General features: G+C 39.9%; 1 protein-coding gene across 1 annotated transcript in view; it reads left to right on the top strand.

The window, feature by feature from the left end:
* SLC6A12 (solute carrier family 6 member 12) overlaps nucleotides 1-22,144 on the top strand; it is a 61,765-nt gene that overhangs the window by 27,369 nt on the left and 12,252 nt on the right. The window contains exons 7-13 of the mRNA XM_007429497.3: nucleotides 5,293-5,427; nucleotides 9,044-9,147; nucleotides 11,058-11,182; nucleotides 11,722-11,834; nucleotides 12,743-12,880; nucleotides 15,157-15,259; nucleotides 19,411-19,511. Coding sequence (XP_007429559.1) covers nucleotides 5,293-5,427; nucleotides 9,044-9,147; nucleotides 11,058-11,182; nucleotides 11,722-11,834; nucleotides 12,743-12,880; nucleotides 15,157-15,259; nucleotides 19,411-19,511 — 819 coding nt within the window. The remainder of the gene's footprint in view (nucleotides 1-5,292; nucleotides 5,428-9,043; nucleotides 9,148-11,057; nucleotides 11,183-11,721; nucleotides 11,835-12,742; nucleotides 12,881-15,156; nucleotides 15,260-19,410; nucleotides 19,512-22,144) is intronic.

Raw genomic sequence — 22,144 nt, 5'->3', positions numbered from 1 at the left:
CTGCCACTCCAATAATGTCTTCATAGCTAACACTGCCTTCAAATAACCAAAACAATGCCTCTATATGGGGTCATCACCAGATGGAGTATATAGAAATCAAAATGACTATATAATTGCTGAAAGGAGGTGGAGGAGCTCAATTATAAGCATGAAAGACAGGACCAGGTGCTGACTCTGGAAGAGAACATGAACTGCTCACGTGCAAGCTCCAAGTTAGGCTAAAGAAGAAGAAACCAGCCAGTTTCCACAATATGATCTTAAGCATGTGCCCACCATTTTCAAGGAGAACATCAGAAATTGCTTTGAAATCCTGAACCTCATTGTTAGAGAACCAGAGGAACTGTGATATGAACATAAAGAAGTTGTAAAGGATGAATGTGAAAAGAGACTGCCAAAGATGAAGAAACAGAAGAAAGCAAACTGGATGTCAGATCAAACCATAGAAATTGCCAAAAAGAGAAGAGAGGCAAAGCCAAGAAATACAAAAATCTCTGGAAGGGACTTAACAAAGAGTTTCAGAGAGCATCTTAGAAGAGAAAAAAGAAGTATTACAACAATATTTGTAAAAACAATGAATATGGAAACAGACATGGAAAAACAAGGAAAGTCTTTCAAAAGATCAAAAGGAGCTTCCAACCTCAAATTAATATGCTAAAGGATGCCAATGGACATTTAAAGGAAATCAGACTAAGACAGAAGGAGTATACGAAAATACTATACAGTAGAGTTGTCAACATCCAAGATAGCTTAGAAGATATTCCCTTCTTATAGGAACCTATAGTACTAGAACATGAAGTTCAATCAGCACTCTGGTCATTACCAAGTCAGAAGATTACAGGAATTGATGAAATACCCACAAAACATGGCAAGCAATAGAAGAAGAATCAGTAAATGTTCTAAAAAGCTATGCCAACAAATCTGGAAAATGACACATTGGTCAACAGATTGGAAGAGGTCAATCTACATTCCAATACCAAAAAAAGGAGACTTAACAGTGTTTTAATAATATCCTTAATTTTACATGCTAGAAAATGATAGTTAGGATAATCCACATATTAGAGCCCTTCATGGAAAATGAGATGACAGATGTTCAAGTTGGCTTTAGAAAAGGCTGAGTAACATGACACATTATTTCTGATGCACACTGGCTAATTGAGAAAGCCAAAGAACACCAAAAAGAAGTCACTATATGCTTCACTGATTGTAAAAAGGCCATTGATTGTGTTGATCACATCAAACTGTGGAATGTGCTTAAAAAATGGGAATCCCAGAACATCTCATTGTCCTCATGAGAAACTTAAATACAGATCAGGAAGCCACAGTATGGATAGAACATGGCAAAACAGACTGGTTCCAAGTTGGCAAAGGAATGAGACAAGGCTGCATACTCTCCCCTTATTTATTCAACCTATATGCTGAATATTTATTAAGGGAAGCTGGATTGGAAGAAGATGAGCATGGTTTTAAAATTGGGGGAAGAAACATCAATAACCTGACCTATGCTGATGACATTACTTTGATAGCTGAAAATGCAAACCACCTGCAAGCTCTAGTAATAAAAGTAAAGGAGTACAGGGAAAAATGGGACTAAAATTAAATACAAATAAGACCAAACAAATGACAACAGGTAGAACAACCAGCTGTAGAACTGACAATGAAGAAATCAAAGTGGTAGACAACTTCTGCCTTTTAGGATCAACCATCAACAGTCAAGGAATAAGCAGTCAAGAAATATGCCACAGACTAGCGCTTTGCAGAATAGCCATGAAAGCCTTGGATCCAGTTGCATAATGTGTCTATGCCTACAAAGATCAGAAAAGTCAAGCAGTGGTATTCCCTGTGACACTCCAGGGAAGCAAAAGTTCGACTTTGAAGAAGCAGGATAGGGAGAATATTGACCCTTTTGAACATTGGTGTTGGATAAGACACCTGAGAATACTGTGGACAGCCAAGAATACAAATCAATGGATCATTGAACAAATCAACTCAGAGTTCTCACTCAAGGCACAAATGACCAGGCTCAGATGATCCTACTTTGGACATGGAGAAACTTTACTGCATCTACATGGTTGCTAAGAGTTTTGACACTGACCTGATGGCATATAATCAATTAATTTTTTTTCCAGAAAGGCTTCAGATGGGTCACACAGAAGCAAAACATATTCTGTCTTGGGCACTCACATACATTGTCAGGGTTGAGCAACTTTTTCTGAGTTTTACGTTTTTACCATAAATATATTCCTAATTTTTTATTCTAACTGTGCCACTCGTGTTGTCGAGAAAGGGGCTCCCTTTAATGAGATTCCAAGGCCCAACAAGCATTTCTACTATTTAAACAGGCATTCACTTCTTAGCTTATCCCCCATCACCCAGATCCCACCCATCCTTTTGTGGTTCAGACTAACGCTTCTGATTTCACGTTGGGTGTTGTGTTTTTATAATCCACTCCAGAGTTTGACAACAAATTGCTCCCCTGTGCATTTTTTCCCCAGCAGTTCCTTTCAACTGAACAAAATTATGATGTTTTTAACAAGGAGCTTTGGGCCATTAAAGAAGTGTTTTAAGAGTAGCACCATCTCCTCCAAGGTATGGAACACCCTATAGAAGCCTGAGCTGACCACAAGAATTTGGAATACTTAAAAATTTCTTACAGACTCATGCAGCACCAAGTCAGGTGGGTACAATTTTTTCCCCATTTTTACTTTTGTATCCCTTATGTTGCTAAGTTAAGAATAACCAAATGGATGCATGGTTGTATAGTGATAGGATTAATAGAGAGATTATATTTTGCCCTCAGACCCTCTTCCAACATCCATTATGTGCTCCCTGACTCCTGGACCATCTTCTGAAACTCTGCAGGCTGGAAGTGAAACTTTCCTTAACTGATCAAATCTGTACACAGCAACAGATGGATCTATATGTGCAGACGTAGATAGAGGATCTTCAGGGGAATCATTTGTTTCCTCTGCCTCTTCCTTTGATTGGGAATGAAGAGAGCTTTGTCACAACAGCTGGCTATACATTTCTTCTTCCTGGAGAGAAAACGTGATGATGATGATGACTACAATTTAGCTGCTGCCTGACTCCAAGCTGACTCCGGGAGACTTGCAGTTCTGCCATGAAACAGGCGAGCTGGATATTTTGGAGTACTTAAAATGACCCATCTCCTACATGACTTTTGATGGCTTCATGTTAGAGCAGATATCAAGGTCTATGATTTTTCTTGCCACTTTTGTTGGCATGCTAAGCCTCTCACCAAGAAGCTGGTGGACTATTACATCCCTTCCCCTTTTCAGAAGGGCTTCGGACACAGTTTCTTGGTGAAAGGTATGGGTTCTAATCTACCTGTAGTTAACCTTTTCTCTAAGATGACTCATTTCATTCCCTGTCATGGGCTCCCCTACTCCCCCAAGATGGCTCATCTGTTTATTCCATAATTTTTCTGGATCTACAGCTCATTTCTACAAAGGCACATATTTCGTGGTATGTTATTAAAAAGCTCTATTCCAGTTATTGAAGGTTTATCTGTACTTTGACCATCATCTTCAGTCAGATGAAAAATGGAGAGGACAAATGCCGTCTTAGAGCAATACCTCTGTTGATATGAAAGTACCAGGAGGACTAATCATTTTACCCACCAAAGTTTGCTTATAATAAGTTAATCTTTGCCTCTACTCAGATGTTCCCATTCCAGGCCATGCACAGCTATCATCCACCCCTGCTGCTAAATACTTCCCAACCTTTTACCATCCCAAAAGCCTCTTTGTTTCCTCCAGGAACTGCAGGCAATGCGCTACCTCTTCGGAGATCAGCTGGATAGTGTCAAAGTCTTGTACAAGTAATCTGCTAATTGTCATCACCAGGAAATTTCCTATTGCTTTTGGAGACTATTTTTGGGTTTCTATCAGATTTCTCACCTCTACCTGACCATCTAAGAAGCCAGATGTCAAGTCTATTGGTCCATTTTCAATACTTGCAGAGAGCCAATTGCCTTTTGTCTGCCATTTTCAGCCACACTGAAAATAGACCTAGTTTCCCTCCCAGTCCTGGATGACTTCTTGCCCAGACCAGCCCCTCTGCCCCATGTGGACCTCTGCCTCCCCATCTCAATGGAGGAAGGGAGAAAAATCCAAGATGGAATATATTTTGGATTCCTGGCATAGAAGGAACAGCTTGTACAAGGGATACCCAGATTCAATGAGATCAAGAGAAGGAGCAGATGATATCCTCCCACTTCACTGGTTCCATTTGCAATAATTTTACAAGTTCACACCACGTGATTAGCTTTACATTCTGATTCTGGTGCCTGCTGGTTTGCCTGTCTCTGAGGAATGGGGGGATTAGTTTAGAAAGAGAGAGGGTGGTGCTTGCATTTTTTTATGAGAGAGAAAGAAAGATTGCCCCACTCAGAGCTGGAGGGGAAGTTTAGGATGGGTTGCTGACAAAGAAGTAGGGGAGATGGAAGTCCCCACCCCACCCCACCCCCTGGTGTTCAGGAAGATAGGGAAGGAATTTGGGGAGGAAAATACTCTAACTTGAGCCAATGAAGAAATGGAAAGTCCCCCCCCCCCCCTCCTCAGGCAGGAGGAAGGAAGGGTAGAGACATTCAAAAGGGGGCAACCTTGCCAAAGACAGATGGACAAGGAGAGAGGGGTGAAATGCCTTCCTGTTTTGCTCAACTAGATGGTGAGAAGAGGCATGATCCTGGCACCTCCATGTCCAAGGGAGGAGGGGAAGGAGAAAATAGGAAGGAGATGGTGTGAGAGCTGAAGCTGGCAAAATGGGAAGAAAAGAACAGCAGACCAGACAAGACCTTCTATTTTATGTAACCCCACTGAATCCTTGAAGGTTCCTTTGTTAACTAGCTACTGAGTGCAGGTCAATAGATTATCAAGTAACCAAAGAATATGACAGCAAGCCACATCAGACAGCTGCTAGGGGTAGTGTGATAATGCAAAGTGGCTGAAGGCAAATCATATGCATTACGTGAGGCTAGGATTTCCCCCCATTTTGGGGGTAAGAGTTTTCTTTTTAACTTATGCTATGCCTGTTTTAGGGCTTTCCCTACAGTTCTTGCATTCAAGTTGGCCGGAGGGTGGTTTGTTTGTTTGTTCTGTTTTTTCTGAAGTTGTGGTCAAACCACTGGGGCTGATTCAAAGTTTTCATGTGGACCTGTGGCCAGGGGTTGTCAGCCCTGGTCCTCTTAGTGTCAGTTAATAGCTCTGAAGGCCAGGGGTCTTGGCTATTCAGTACTTTTAATGGATTTTAAGGCTTCTTCTGTGTTATTCCCAGGTAGTCTACTTCACTGCCACTTTCCCTTATCTAATGTTGATCGTGCTGCTGATTCGAGGAGTCACTCTCCCTGGGGCTTTAGATGGAATTATATTCTACTTAAACCCAGACATTTCCAGACTGGCGGATCCTCAGGTGAGTTGTAGCTTCTGTTGTATTTAAATAGGAAGACCGTGCACATTTAAAATGGATTTGGAAGATGTCATCGGACCTCTCATGGACATAACACTCCTGCACAAGCCTGAAAGAGTTTCCGCTGCTTTACTAAGTTAAGTCATTAAAGTTAAGTGACGTTTAAAGTAGAGGCATTTTTTTTCAGACTTGCACAAAAGTCTGGAAAAAGATGCGGTTGCTTTAAAGAAATGCGGCCCTTTTGCTTGGCCAGGTCCAACTCACTCTTCAGAGTTCTATGAAATAGTGGCAGATGGATTTCACAACATCAGGGTTTCTTTCTAACTAGTATATGGAGTATGGACTGGTCTACATTTGGTTGCTGTCACTATCACATCATTCAGGGTTACTCCTTTCTCTCAAAGTTTTGCATCATCCTGCAAATTTACACTAACCTTTACGCACAAGATCATTTGTATTTATTTTTGCATGCCACATATGCATTTTGTACTCATCCTGTATACATCTTTCCCTAATATATATCGGTTTTGCATACAATTTCTCCAAATACTCATTTTTTAAACTCACTGTTTAAGGAGAAAAATCTTTCAAGAGAATTCTAGCATATCCTGTGGATTATTACATGCTTGTTCCTGTCGCAACACATTCCTTTCTGGACGATTGCACCATTTTGCTTGAAAAGAACTCTTTGAAAGATTTATTTGACGTGCTCACTCTTAACTGCTTACCTGAGGGATCATCAGTAATATAACATCTTAAGCGTGACCTAATAAATCCAGTCAAAGAACGTGCACATGGAAGCATAAAATACATCTATCACTTTCCTCTTTTGGTCCTCTCCAGATGCATTGGGTTACAACACCTGCTGTCCCTAGTCACCATTGTGCTGGTAGCTGGGGATGATCAGTGTCATGGCTGGATGCATCTGGAGATTGCTAGGTTGGGGAAAATTGCAACACATACATTAAGAAGCATCCCATGGCAGCCCTCTGAATAACTTGGAAACGTTCAGCTCAGGCTCCAGCGATTCTTCAATATGTTTTGTAATCGTAGAAGCCATCCTACAGTGACAGTGTATCATGAAAGTCTAATGAAAAAAATCCAAATGAATAAATGAGGTCGCTTGACACATCACCACAGAAAAGTTATTTCAAAGCCACCACTGTATTTGCCCACCTAACAGCCCATATAAAATAAAAGAGAGCTGGCCTGGAGAAGCCCGTAGAGGCATTGTGCAAGAAGGAGTGAGTGGTGGAAGTGGGAATCTCTGAATATACCAGGGGCAGACAACTTGTGGTCCTGCAGGTATTGTGAGCTCCAGCTTCCAGCAAACCCGGCTACCATGAACAGCCATTCCAAATGCTGAGGGTGTTGTGGAACAACCTATCCATCTGGGATGTATACAATGTAATGTTGGGCTACTGTGCTTTGTATTATTCATCTGAGCTGTGTGTTGCTAGACACTAGACAAAGCTATTTTAATCACTTAGGGGACACCTATTCTTTGAAAGACAGGTCCAGGCATGCCATTGCTAAGGCAAAGGGCCTTTTCTAAAGGACAGCCTCAGCTTCACTGGAGCATGTGCACAGGACTAATCTAGAACATTTTTTAAAATATGGACATGCTAGGTCATTGCCACTTAAAGCACAGCACTGCGGTCCCTTCTATTAAATATTCAGCACCTGACAGATGGTTTTGCCAAGCCCTAAGTGAAAATGATTAGGCAAGAGAAAGATAATGTCTCTTCCAATTTTCTGGGATCTGGTTTGAGTTTCTCATGTCTAATGTCCAAATTTCCCCTGAGAGATTGGTGTTCCTAGCAAAAGAAACCCATTGAAAAGATTTCTTCGGGTGCAGACAGAACTCTGTATGTTTTGTAATCCCACAACTTTAAATTGGATGTAATTTGTGTTCCACTGCTAATTTTGAAGTGGAGGAGGGCTCAGTTGATCATGTTTCTGCCCCTTGTTATTGAGAAGACTTCTGTTTTCTTTCTGAGTCACATAGACTCCAGAAGTTGGCTAACAACAAGCAAAGTAACAATAAAATATGTTATAAATCTAGATCAAGCTAAAAATCACAAAACTCAACTAACCAACCAAAAACACATAGACATTCAAATTAAGTAGACCCCAAAACCTGTATATAAATTATTATTATTATTATTATTAGTTAAATTTATAATTCATTCTTAGAGAAATAACAAGGAAGTTTACAAAATTAAATTGCAAATATTAAGCAACAAAGGCGCTGTTTTGCTGGTTTTCTCTTTGTTGTTGTTGAGTATTTTATCAAGAAGACTCCATCTCATATGTCCACTTGCTGGACTTCTGACATTGGAATGACATATCTGAACCTAGAAAATGTAATGTTGATAAATATATATATATATATATATATATATATATATATATATATATAATTATATTATAGTGTTGATAGTATGCAGGCAAGTTTACACAGCCTTTCAGATATTCTAGTTCCAGACCATTTAGAGTCTCTGTCAGGTATTCTGAGAATGTGTGTTCATGAAAATGCAATTGTTTATTTCTTCTGCAACTCAATCTTTTCCACATGACAGTTTTTAGGAGAGTTGGACTCCAGCTCCCATAATTTCCAGACAGCATAGGCAATGACTATTCAAATTATGGAAGTCCTGCAGATTTTCAGCCCATAAGTTTGATGAAAGTTGTGGTAGACCAATAGCGTTTTTGCTGTCTCTTGCCCCATCCTTGGACTTTGTAGTGTATAAGGAGGGCGAACGGCTACTTTATTAAATACAAACTGATCTGAGTGACAGAAGTTTATACAGAATCTTTTGTGGACGCTTCCCAAGTAAGCTATTTTCACATAGATATAAAAGATTTCAGAGTTCTGACAATTGATTTATATATCTATCATTTGTGACTTGATTTTTCAGTGATGTACCTCTGTGCTTTGATCAGTTGTTCCACCACTTCCAGCTCTTCATGGCCCAATGTAACTGCTTCTTTGAGTTCTTGTAAGTTCCTGCTTGTATCATCAGTGATAGTATCAACCCCCCTTGTATTTTGTTAACTTCTTTTTCCACTGACTTTAATTTTTCCAAGCCTCAGGGTCTTCCCTACAGTAGTTACTCTTGCCTTTGCATTATGTATGCAAAATATTTAAGCTTTAGCTACATTAATGCTTCTAGTGAGCAGTCTGGTTTTACTTCACCTAATATTGAATTATTTGTTCTTCTTCAAAGACAGTCCAAAGTTTTCTCAATAAATTTCCCTAGCACCACAGTTCAAAGGCATCCATTTTCCTTCATGAAGTCTTTCTGATGCTCCACCTTTCACAGCCATATGTTACAGCTAGAAAAACCCATGAACTCAACAATGTGCACCTTTGTCAGTGTGATGCCTCTGTGCTTTAATATCTGAATAGATCTGCCATAATCTTTCTCCCATGTAGCAAATACTTTATTTCATGGTTACAGCCACCATCTCTGTGAATTTTTGAGTCTAGGAAGATAAAGTCTGTTACCACATCAACTTCTCCAGCTATTTGTCTAGGGATGGCATTGCCTGTTAGCACATTCTTCTTGATGATCTACCTCCTGACTGTAGAATTATTGTCCTTTTCTTGTTTCAGGTATGGATGGATGCAGGTACTCAGATCTTCTTTTCGTATGCGATCTGCCAAGGATGCTTGACAGCTCTTGGCAGCTACAACAAATACAACAACAATTGTTACAGGTAGAAGTAAAACATCACCTTTTAATTTCTGTAGACTTTTAGCATTTTGTAGTGTCAGTCATTGTGGCCTGCCCACCTGTGCTCTTAATCCACTGAATTTTTTAATACATGTTTCCTTGTGGCCTGACAATTCTTCTGGAATGGTTCAAATCATTGCAGTTCAGTCCCCTATCCTCTTGCCTGCATCGTGTAACAATCATTTACTTATTTCTATCTAATATATATCTCCTAATATATTTTATACATTTTGCAAAGGCAATCTAGCAACAAGACATGATTTGATGTTTGCTTTCTATGCATGGATTTGTTCTGGTCCAATGATCAATATTTCTAAGAAATATATTTTAAGTACATATATGTATCTGTGTGTCTATGGAGTCTCTTTCTCAGAGTTCCTCACACATACACGCACACACACACACTCACACACACCTGAAACTGTCTTATACTGAGTCATAAATTTTTCCATTTATCTCATAATTATCTACTTTACTCTAATTGGAAGCAGTTCCCCAGACTCGTGGGCAAAGTTCTATGTGCAGATACCAGGGACCGAACTGGTATTTTCACTGCTATAAGTCCTATGCACTACAGTGAAGGCCAGCAAGCTATTTAACATATAGGCTTTTTGTTCAAATAATATAGTAACAATTTACCCAAACAATGCCTTCCAAAAACAATAAGTCAGGGGGAACAAAGCAAACATTTAACAATAATTAAGGGGGAACAAATAACAACAACAACAAATTATTTATTACTAATTACTAAATTACTAGCTTCAGTGCATCTTCAGTATTGGAAGAATGTCTGAAGGACAGTGAAGAAGTTGCACTGAAGCTAGTACACCATGAAGGCTTACTGAATACTGAAGAGACCAAATTGTCCTATAAGAAAGACCAAATGAAGAATAGAAAAGAGACATGGGGAGGCAAAGTATTGCATGGCCAGTACATGCACAGACACACACACACACACACACAAACTAGCAGGCAAAGCAGATAACACCAAGACCTAGCAATGGCTAAGACCAGAAAAGTTGCAGAAAGAGACAGACGGGCTAATTCTGGCTGCACAAGACCAAGCCTTAAGAACAAATGCATACAAAACCAGAATTGAGAAGACAGCAACAGACAGCAAATGCTGCCTCTGCAAAGAAGGTGAAGAAACAGCGGACCACCTAGCCAGCTGCTGCAAGAACATCACACAGACTGACTACAAACAACGGTATAACAAAGTAGCAACAACGGTGCATTGGAATATCTGCAACAAATACCATTTGCCTGCAAGCAAGAACTGGTGGGACCACAAAACAGACAAAGTAACAGAAAAGGAAGAAGCTAAAATGCTCTGGGACTTTAGAATTCAAGCAGACACCTGCCACATAACACCCCAGACTTAACAATTGTTGATAATAAATTCAAAAAAGTCTGGATAGTGTACACTGCAATACCTGGAGACAGCATGCTGGCTGGGGAATTCTGGGAGTTGAAGTCCACACATCTTAAAGTTGCCAAGGCTGAGAAACACTGCTGTATGGTATGGATGCACAAACTTCTCCAAAGGAATGTGGAACATGCCAAGGGCATATATGTATGCAACAAGGGAGAATGCCACAATAGAAGCAGAAAGAATGTCCAAAGCATGTCCAGATCTTCAATCACATTTTTATGCTATGCAGTCTATTAAGCTGGGCAGTGGCCAGCAATGCAGCCCAGAGGAGGCAGGCGAGAAAGGGCCAGATGCTGGACTGCTACCAAGACTGGCCCAATGCTTCCATTGTCCTGGAAGCCCAGAAATCCTTGTTGTTTGTGTTATTACTAAGCTATTCCTCAAAGCTGTATTCTGTTTTACACTGATTCTGTAAGTGCTGCTTTGTATAATTCAATTTCTCTCTCTGGAATTTTCAACAGGGATTCCTTTATGCTCTGTTTCCTGAACAGTGCTACAAGCTTTGTGGCTGGCTTTGCCATCTTCTCTGTATTGGGTTTCATGGCACAGGAACAAGGTATCCACATTTCAAAAGTAGCTGAATCAGGTAAGGATTTGATGTCTGCAGAAGGAGATAGGCTAAATATAAACTATGGTCTATATCTTAGGAACAGGAGCCGTAGCTTAGACATAGGACTGTCTTTCCCAACCTTTCTCCTTTGGTCATGCTGGCTAGAATTATGTGACTATAGCAGCCCTGGAAGATGTTAAACTGGGGAAGGCCACTCTTAAGAAGAACCATATGAATTCTCTACAGGATGGGTAGAGAAATCCTCTTATTTCTGATTTTGCTGGTGTTCTCCATGTTCATTTGGTTTTGTCTCCCATATCAGGAAGGCACTAGACTGAGAACATAGATAGCTCCTGATAACAGTGTATTTGTCTATCTTAATCCAGTAAGCATGTTTGATAAGGCAGGAGCTGAAAACTAGTGGTTCTTTGCATGAATTCCCATTCAACTCCAATCATCATATCCAATGGGATAAAGTTTAACAGGACTTGTGATTTGGTAACTATTGAAGAGATGCAGGTTCCTCACCTTAAGCTAATAAAACACTGGTTTGCTTCTTTTTGTTTGATTGACAGGTCCTGGCCTAGCATTCATTGCTTACCCCAAAGCAGTAACCATGATGCCTATATCTCAGCTGTGGTCCTGTTTGTTCTTCCTTATGCTGATCTTCTTGGGGCTGGACAGTCAGGTATGATGATTTTTTTTCTTAAATCCCTCTAATTTATCCTTAGTTCCATCTAAGTTGAAGAATGTATTATATCTGTATAGCTTTGTATGTATTCTATCTTGCAGAAGAAATGCAATTTCGTTCTTGGAAGGAAAGAAGCCCCATGAATAAATGATACTCAGCATTGATTGCTTATATAAATTGAGAGAGTAGATAGGAAACTATCACCTGAACCTAGATGTAATGCAACTCAGATGTACAGATTGTTAGCAGTACAAATGCAGATGTAAGATCTGTTGTGATAGGTTCTTTCACCATTTCTTCTTTGAAATGATCTGTTTTTTCCCCAAGTAGCTCCTAAGAAAGATGAGCAGCTAAATTGGCAAAGGGTTTACTCATATATTCATTATGATACATGTGGCCACCAGGCATATAAAGTCAGTGGATGGCTTGTTATGCTGACCATTGATCCTTTTAGCTATATGCTGTTCTTGAGGCTTTTGGGTGCTCCAGCAGAGTTCTGTATCCAGACTTTTAACAGAAAATCCTAGGAATTGGAGGCCCTCTGTAAGCAAAATTTATGGTTCCTCCTACCACTGAGTTCATATGAACCTTTCATGTGAATACGGAGAAACCTTGGTTTTGCCTGTCCTACAAGACTCATGTGCGTGTATTCTCACAGGAAGGATTCCACTCAAATCCCATCTGGGGGATGTTATTGTGAATGATGGGAAAATCTCTGGCTTGTAGCAATATATCACAAGCATAATCCAGCATGCGTTGAGAAATGCACAGGCGCTAAAATTGCTACAGGAAGCTCAGGGCTAGCAAAGAAAGAAAAGGAAAGAGAGAGGAAGAAAGATAAAGAGATAAAGAGTTCACAGAGGGAAGCTTTGGAATTTGGTCTTCTGACATACTTTCTTCCATAGTTTGTCTGTGTCGAGAGCTTAGTGACTGCCATTGTTGACTTGTTCCCGGAAATCTTCCGTAAGAAAGGACGTAGGGAGCTGCTGATCCTTGGCATTGCTGTGATCTGCTATCTGATTGGCTTGCTGCTCGTCACGGAGGTGAGAAGTGGTGGTGGGGGGGGAAGAGACAACTGCAAAAGACATGCTACTACTGTGATATTAGCAACTATCCTCCAACACTTCAGCCCATCTGATTAAGTTATCAAAATGATCATGAGGCCACAAAGTGCATTCTATTTACATATGTTCCTTCTCTTCCCTTTCCCCAGTATTCGTCCCTATTTTTCTGGCACCTTTCCTAAGAAATCACAGATCCCATATTGTGCTTGCTTTTAGAAACTGTTCTTGGGTTGTAATTATCATCCGCCCCAGGCAGTATAGCCAAGATTTAGGGATACTAAGTCTTGTAGTCCAATGTCTAGAAGACCACACATCATATATCAACTTTCTTTTACCTCCTTTCCCCCAAGTTCTAGAAATGAAATTTAAGAATGACTATATCCTGGCTAATTCATATGCATAAAATATATGGAAGCATACATGTGCACAGCTGCAATTTGAACTTGTTCAACACATGAACAATTTTTTTTTAAAATTACGGCATTTTTGTCTCCCCACCTTTTAAAGCCATGACCAGACTACATGGCTCATTATTTCTGATTGCTACTCAAAGTAACAAGTGTGCTAGTTGGCTTCCTTCATAGCTACTTATGTAGCTAGCATAACGTGCTTAAGTTGCAGAAGGTCTAAAATCAGTACAGTCATTGTGATATTATTTTTTTAATTAAACCTTAGAAATTGAACTTTTATGATCAATTAATTATAACCAGTATAGAAGAGCCTAGTGCAGGTAAAGAGATTCAGTATCCAGGACATGAAGAAATGTTTTAATTAAAGAGTAATAGTGGGTAGAGAGACAGCTACAAAGACTTGAGATCTATTATCCTTACCTCTTACTCTTATCTTAGGGTAGGCAGGAGAAAGAGCTGAAGGAGGGTGGGATGAAGCCATGATATCAGGAGAAGAAGACAAAAGGGAGAGGAGAGGAGAGGAGAGGAGAGGAGAGGAGAGGAGAGGAGAGGAGAGGAGAGGAGAGGAGAGGAGAGGAGAGGAGAGGAGAGGAGAGGAGAGGAGAGGAGAGGAAGGCTGCCACAAAAGTTATAAGTGTATAGATGGATGCTAATAGAATATATCAAAGTATCAACAGAAACCTAACATCAGTCCTAAGGAAGCAATCTGCAATACTTGAATAAACTAAATAATTATCTTCAGCTGTCTATTATATAACTACATCAACCAATTAAGTTCCAAAAATACTAAGAATGCTTACTGAAGTTGTGTGAGACCAAGATGGACACCGCTGGTTCATAGGAGAAAGCCAAGTTGTATGGAGAAGAAGGCAGCAGAGGGTCTTGAGGAAAATAGAGATAGCTCTTAAATCTTGGGCAGCTTCAGGAGGCCTTGATTGCTTGCTGTAATTGGTTACAGTGCCCAGCTATAGCCTCTGACCTGAGTAGGACCTGATGTCCCTCAGAATCATGACCTTCAGCATGGAACAGGTTTTCAAAGACTGCATTTGAAAAATAATCTTGAATAATATGGCTTTCTACTGGGATTGTTCTCTCCTTAAATCAAGAGTTATGACACCCTCATTTTTTTTCCTGGACAGCTAATTCACAGTTTCCTCAGAGATATTTGCTCGGACATCAGCGTCCCTGAGGTCTGGATGGGGTTTGGCAGCTGGTTTTCCTCCATATGCAATATGCTAGTTGTACTTCTTCTAATGCTTCTTTTTCTTGTTGCTTGTGTCTCAGCTGCAAGTCCAACTCAGGACTGTGGAATTGGAGACAATCAGAATGTCTCAGAAAGCCTAGCCATTTGTGTCTTCCAAACCTGGCTAGAGTTGACTGAATGTTAATCTGGGCTGGGGAAGACAAGAATTTGAATCTTGTTCATCCATAACATTAATATGTCTTGGGGAAATACTGTCTCCCAGGGGCACTCTGCTTTGTTTAGGGTCTCCGAGTGGATATCGTAGAGTAGCTATAACATTCTATCCTGATTTTTGGAAAATAAGACCATATGTAGGGTCAATGGATAAAAGCCATTTATAAAATGCTTATGGATCTTTAGTGGTTGGGAGAAGAGGAGTAGACCTCAGGCAAGTGATTAGACTGCCAATCTATGAATACATTCCTAGGCCAAGAGGACTTTTTTAAAAAAAAAAAAAGTCCAGGTTTTGTTGCTTGCTTTTTGTTCTAAAGCTAAAGCAAGAGTTTTTCTGCTCATTCTTTGATTTATATAGCATAACATCAGAAACAATATATATGTTTGTTGCTTTGGGTTCTGACCATTTTGCTTTGTGCCTCTTGTAGGGTGGAATGTACATCTTCCAGTTGTTTGATTATTATGCAGCCAGTGGCACGTGCCTTCTCTTCCTTGCCATCTTTGAAGTTATCTGCATTGCGTGGGTTTATGGTATGTAAAGCATGCAATTCAGTGCAGGCAACTTCTGATGCAGAGATGTTGAGATTGTGTTGCTCAGTTGCTGCCTGGGAATTCTGAGAATTGTAGTCCAACATATCTGCAAGGCATCAGGTCCATACAAATGTGATTTTCCTTTGTTTTGATCAGCCTCTTTGTACCTCACCTTCTACCTCCCGTTTAACTATGCCTATTCCTATCCTTTTAGTGGGCTGGATCTGCTGGTGCACAGACTTTTCTATTCATACATTAGTAAAATACAACTTCTGTCAGCTTGTGATACATTTGGACAAAGGGTTCCAAACCCTAAATTACAAAATCATCATCATCATCATCATCATCATCATCATCATCATCATCATCATCATATTTTTGCCCCCACCTACACAAGGGCCCCAACGTGGAGTCTGGTGGGCTCTATGCAGCCCAGGGATGCACATTTTAATTCCTGAATTAAATATTTTTTTTCTCCTCTTCTAGACAGAGCCACCACAACATGACTTATAATTAAGCAATACCAAGGAAAACAGTGTAAAGTGAAACACTGAAAATACTAAACCTAAGCCTTAGAAATACCCTATTTTAGAGCAGGAAAAACAAAAGGCAAGCCGCACACTATTTTTCCCATTTCTTGCTGGCTAAAGCTGCCAAGATTTCTGGTCCGGATTCTGCATTCCTGAAGCATCAGAGGCAACTGAGGCTGAATTTCAGTTGCTGAGGGAGAAGTTACTGAATCCAGGTCCTCTTTGAGGGCTTCCCTTTAGCATCTGGTTGGCTACTGTGGGAATCAAATGCTGAACCTGATAGGGCTTTGATTTGATCCAGTACACTTCTTATATGTTTTAAGCATCTTAAATAGGTGGCACATGAAGGCTCTTAAATGCTTCATAATACTTAGAATTAGGATGAAAACTTAGTCTCCTATTTTTATTTTTTTTCTGACTGAATGGGCTGCATATTCATTATGTTATACTGCTAGATTTGAACTTTGGAGGGTGGTTTTCCCCCCATCAGGGAGATGAGTACTGTTCAGTGTCAGAAAAGACCCGTTATTTGGTTAGTTTCTGTAGGCACATTCTTGCAGCTGGGCTAAAAGGTCTCTCCACTATAACCTAATTTTGGACCAGATTGGCCCTCTTCCTACAGCATGGTCAATCCGGTCAGCCACTAATGCAGAGAAATCCATTTTTACCAGTGTCTCTGGCAACATGCAGTCATGCTACCCATTGTCATTTTTGGAACGGAGGCCCCATTCACTTTCTTTTGGAAGCCTAGTATCCCAGGAGGCTGTTCTTCATTGTATCACTAGTCTCCCATTGGGCAAGTGAACAAAGCTAAGAGAGACTGGACTGCCTTAGTCAAACACTGTTTGAGAGATGTCTTCTGTGTTGCTAAGTTAGTTTTGTAATGGAGGAAATTTTTTCAGCCTTCCTCCCCTGCTTTTTTACTTAGAGGAGGTAAAAGAAATGGGTCAGATGATTGGGTTTAGATAGTCCTACTATATAACTGAAGGGGAAGAGCTAGTTTAACCCAATGCCTGACTGGGTAAAAGGACTTTCCCCCCATTTACCCAGAGTAGTGATTGCTCTTTTAGATCATTGCAAGACAAAGCAGTTATTTTTGTAACAAAATAGCGCATCTGGAAGTTATCAGGATCAAGAATAACCCAATTTCCTTACCTTTAATCCCTTCAGTTCCCCCCTGCCTTCCCCCTCTCCCCATCAAGGAAGCCCTCACCCAGTTTTGGTATGAAAAACTCATGCCTGGGATCTCTGATTTGGCAGCCTGGATCCTCTTTGTTTACATGACAAAGTATAACAGCAAATGTCATGAATAAAGACACATGTTTCTAGGCTTGTCTGTTGCCAGCCTTGATGACACCACCCACAGCCTGGCAGGATTCCCCCTGCCTGCCAAGCAGATGGTTGTTGCTAAAAAGTGAGGATTTATTGCATTCTGCTGTATTCCTCTGAAAGATCTTATAGTTTCCAGCCAGCTTGTTGTTGATGTTGTTGCATCTGCCAAAGGGAACAGCCTTCAGGGACTGAAAGGGGTGGGAGGAATCCTGCTTTTTACTAAATCTACCCCCCCCCTTTGGGAGTTGTTCTAGATTGGAAGCCAGACTCTAAAACTCTATCACTCCACTGTCACTTATTGTTGGGAATGAAAATCTAAGGAAGGAAACAATTAGTAGTAGTAGTAGTATGAATTTTAGTATTATTTATTGTGGCTACCTCCAGCTTTGTAGATTCATTTTGCCTTTAGAGAAGAGCTGATTGTATAACTTCCAGGATGGTCCTACAGCCTTGGAACTCAGTTGCCTAGACAACGGGGAATATTCATTCTCGACAGTAGCTTTGTTTTGGAACCAAACAAGCGTCCTTGTGTTGCCTTAGCAACTGGGCATAGCTCATTCTCTTCCGGCATTCATGAGCCCTGAAATTGCAAGTAATGTGAAGACACGTGCTATCTTCTTTTGCTGGTCAGGTTATAGAATAGCAAGAGAAGATCTCTCTCCTTCTGCTTCCAAGATCAGGGAAAGATCAGGTCATTTCGGATTATTGTAGCCGTCTTAGACAGCATAGGCAATCGTGATGGATGTGGGGAGTTACAGTGCAGGAACCTCTGGAGGGTCACAAGTATGAAGTGAACTTCTTTGCAGGATGGAGGGAATGGGGGTATTGTGTTTGTATTATGTAAAGAAACAGCAAAGGCTGTTCTGACATGGCCAGAAATAATTCAGAAGTGAAAGACAAACCAGGTAGCATGATAAAGAAGCAAGACAGAAGTTGGTCCCAAAGAATAACAAAGAACGTAAGGAACTCACCAGAGGTTTTTAATACATTATAATTGTTAACTGATAAGGTATTTGCAATTTGCCTCACATATAACCTGCGTCTGCATAACTGACCTATCTTTCCATTCTTTTCCTCCACCCTAATTTCAATCCTACATCAGTTTAGCTACGGTATTCATCTCTTGAGCTTCATTAAAAGCTTCTGCCTCTTAATAAAATGTGTTAGTCAGGAAAGGTCCTACCAGACTCCTGTTTTTTTGCCAACATAAACTAACATGGCTGTTCTCCTACAGCATGTTGCTCAGAAAGGCTCAGCAACGTGAAGACTCCTTAAGCTCTTTTCTTCCCTGAAGTATCCAATTGCCTCCCTACGCCCTTCTACCACTGGGTTAATTGCACCATTTTGTTGCTAAACCAGCCTCTTCTATATCTGCCTCTTCACAAATGCAAATTAGGAAACTCCACTAGTGCAATAGGATTGCCTGCCCCTGTGCTAAAGGATTGTAAGAGTTGAAGTCCAATTTATCTGGGACTCAGAGATTAATAAAGGCTTTTATACATTTTTATGGCCATAAGTCTCCTTGAATTCAGTAGGCATTTACTACTGAGTTGACAGGCACAAGATTCCATTGTTACTATTCTAATGTTTCAGCAAAAACTGTAACATTCTTCTTTCATTTATTTTTAGTTTTATAAATATACATTTTAGTATAACTGTCACTCTTGGAAGGATTAGTTCTAAAAGCCTGCAAAAGTTGAGGTAAATAAATATGGAAGGTTTCTACAGAGTTTCTATAAATTTGTCAGTACTTACTTTTTTCTGACCTCATTTGAATATATCTAATAATTTGAATAAAATCTATCGTTTGCTTCTTCATACATCATCATTGTTAATTATGACAGCATACTGGCCAGAGGTCCCCAATCACTCAAGAAGGTGACAAAATTGCCTCTTTATCCCTTGGACCAGCCTTCCTTAGCCTGTTGATATGTGAGACTACAGGTCCCACCATCTCAGACTAACTCACATTTGCCTAATGTCTAATAAGTACAACGTGTCTCCTCAATTGCCCATACTGGCTGGAGATTAGGAGAACCATAATCCAACTCATTTAAAGGTAACCCTTTATGAAGGAATGGTAAGAATTCTAGTCCAGAATGTGGAGAACACCAGCTTGGAGAAAATTGGTTTAAGCTAGCTGATTCCTATGGAGAGTTTTAGATTGGTTTGATCTCCTTGGGGAGATATGCAACTGAACTCCAGGCCAGAGGGGTGACTGTTGTCTCATATTTGACTGGTTTCTGACAGCATGAGGTTTATATAAAGTTCTCTTTCGTAATGTTGAAGGAGCTGATCGTTTTTATGACAATATTGAGGATATGATTGGCTACCTACCCTGGCCTCTGATTAAATACTGCTGGCTCTATCTCACACCTGGTATTTGTCTGGTAAGTACATTCACTAGGTCTTACACTTGCATTGCTGTGGGAGTGAGGGGTGGGGGGAAGAAAAGGTCCTTCTTTACTCTCCCTTTCCTGAAGTACAGAATTATTACTATTGCTATTCATTGTTGTGTAATTCTTTCTATTAGCATTGTTTGCTGTACTGATTCTTGCTAGCTATTTTTAATTTATTTTAAATATTAAGTTTTTACAAGTCATGAGCTGCTCAAGCTGCTCAATTAGATGCTAAAGGTAGGAACCTACAGAAAGAGAGAGAGAGTCACAGACATGCAGACATATGCAGTCTAATACTTACATCAATAAATGGCACAGCATCAGATGAAGGAGTAGATGGATGAAATATCATCAGGACATGATCCTACTTAAATAAAAGGACTGTAATTAGAGTGAGGAGTTCCAGAATACTGGCAGTGCAGTGCAAAATTTTTATTCTACAACATCATGACTGGGGGGCCATTAATAATGACAGGATGTTTAGAATGACCTCTTTTGATTATCTGACTGAATGACAGGTTCATCTTTGAGGAAGAGGCCCTTCAGGCTTCCGGGATCTAAGCCACATAGCAGTATTGGGGCACACAGACTGTCCCAAGGGTCAGATTCTGCTTATATCCAAAGGCAATATAATGAGAATACAGATGGAAAAGTGGAGAAAATTGTTGCAAGCAATTAAAGAGAAAACTTCCTCTGCCTTCTGGCAGTTGATTGTCAGTTCAACATCACAAACCATTGTCCGGGCACAAAGCACAATACCTCTGTTAAATTGCCTATTCAATCGGTTGAATATTTTAGCAATCTTTTTAGGGCATAAAGTCCCTTCTTGACTGGCCTCCAGTTTCAACCTTGGAAACTTCCGAACTCATATCCCGTCTAAAAATGAAAAAGCAGATCAGGAGATCTGACTCTGGCAGAACTAATAAAAGCTAATGCAGAGTAGTGGCCCCTGTGTTGGCCTCCCTCTTTGTACATATTGATTGCTGTATTCAGATGCCCAAATATTGGTACTATTGCAGTCCCAATCTTTAAGAAAGGTAATACATCTAATCCTGCTAATTTCCATCTGATCAGTCTCTTAAATGTTTCTAGTAAACTCTATGCCAAACATCCATGTGAGAAACTCACTGATTGGCTAGAACAAGAACAAGTCTTGGCTGATGAACAAGCAGGTTTCAAGGGTTTCAGGGCAGAACAAGCAACTCTTGAATACTGTATTTTTGTAAACCATCTAGCAGAAAAACATTGCTCTTGATATCAAGGTTTCCTTGTTGCTGCCTTTGTAGATTTGAAGATTTGATCTCTAAGGGGAGATTGTGGTAGAAATTATTAAGAACATCTATGGATTTCTGTCTTTTTAGATTAGTTATGATGCTCCACAAGAATATGTACATGCATGTCAGTTGTACAGGGAGCAGAGTTGTTTCATGCCCAATTCTCATCATAAATGGAGTTAAACAAGGTTGTATTCTGGGCCCTTTTTTGTTTAATCTGTGATGATGTGGTCAACTTCTTGAGGATCCTGAAGGTGGTCATCATCAGAGTTTACAAGCTTTAGATGCTTATTGTGGGGAAGAAAAATTAGAAAGTAATTATAGTAAAATAAAAGTGGTTATATCCACAAAGCAATGCACTAAAGTCATCCATAAATGGAAAACTAATGGCAATTCGATTGAGAAAATTAAGACCTTTAAACACCTTAACATTTAACACCTTGGGAATTGTTTCAGTCTTTTAATACCTGGAAAGAGCAAGAAAAAACTATTTCTTCTCATGCAGGAAAAAGTCTGATGTAATAATTAGATTTGCCAGCCATCAGGGAAATAATTATGCTTCTACTGCAATCACACTTTATAGAGCCTAAGTGCTGAGCCTAATACTTGATGGCATGGAAATTGTACCATAAAGATATCAAAAAATTGGAGGTAATTCAATCCAAGTTCTTAAAAGCAGTGCTTCATGTCCCTCACTGCATTTCAACATCAGCTTGAGGCTGGAGCTAGGTTGTATATCAATAGAGGCCTGCATCAGTATTTGCCAGCTGATATATTTTCTAAAATTAATTTGGGGAAAAAGGTCTCTATTCCATCCAGTTAATTCTTGTCAACAAATTTGATTCCTCACGGACATACAACATAGCTTCAGACTTGACCTCTTGTGGATTCTTAGGTCAGTCTGAGAGAGCCTTACAAGTGATCAAGCTACATATCTGGATCTAGACTTACAGAAGGACAGGAGGAGAATTTCTCACCATTTTAACATTGACCTTTGGAACTTCTATCTATTCTTAAATATTTATACAAAATTCTCCCTGTCCCTCACAGTACAGCTTTAATTCTTGCCAGGCTTAATGACTAGCCATCAGGGGTTTTGAAAGGAAAATACAGCAACCTTCACTTTCAGAACTAAATCTGTCCCTGTGTAGAGAGCTGTCCAAGATACCATACATGGCACTCTGAATTAATATCATCACCCCAAGTGTACCATGGAAGAGAATATATATTTCTATTAACTGATAATTCCTTAGAAATTTCAGAAAAGGTAGCAAAATAATGTTCAATCATGACTGCTGTGAGGAAACTCTAGGTATAATTAAGTTCTGATAGACCATTCTATGTCACAAA

Source organism: Python bivittatus, unplaced genomic scaffold (genome assembly GCF_059951505.1).
Source record: "Python bivittatus isolate LINGU-HERP-01145 unplaced genomic scaffold, Pbiv_v1 ctg000330_np1212, whole genome shotgun sequence".
NCBI classification, from domain to species: domain Eukaryota; kingdom Metazoa; phylum Chordata; class Lepidosauria; order Squamata; family Pythonidae; genus Python; species Python bivittatus.
Note: the sequence above shows the minus strand (reverse complement) of the source record. Positions and strands in the feature narration are given on the sequence as shown.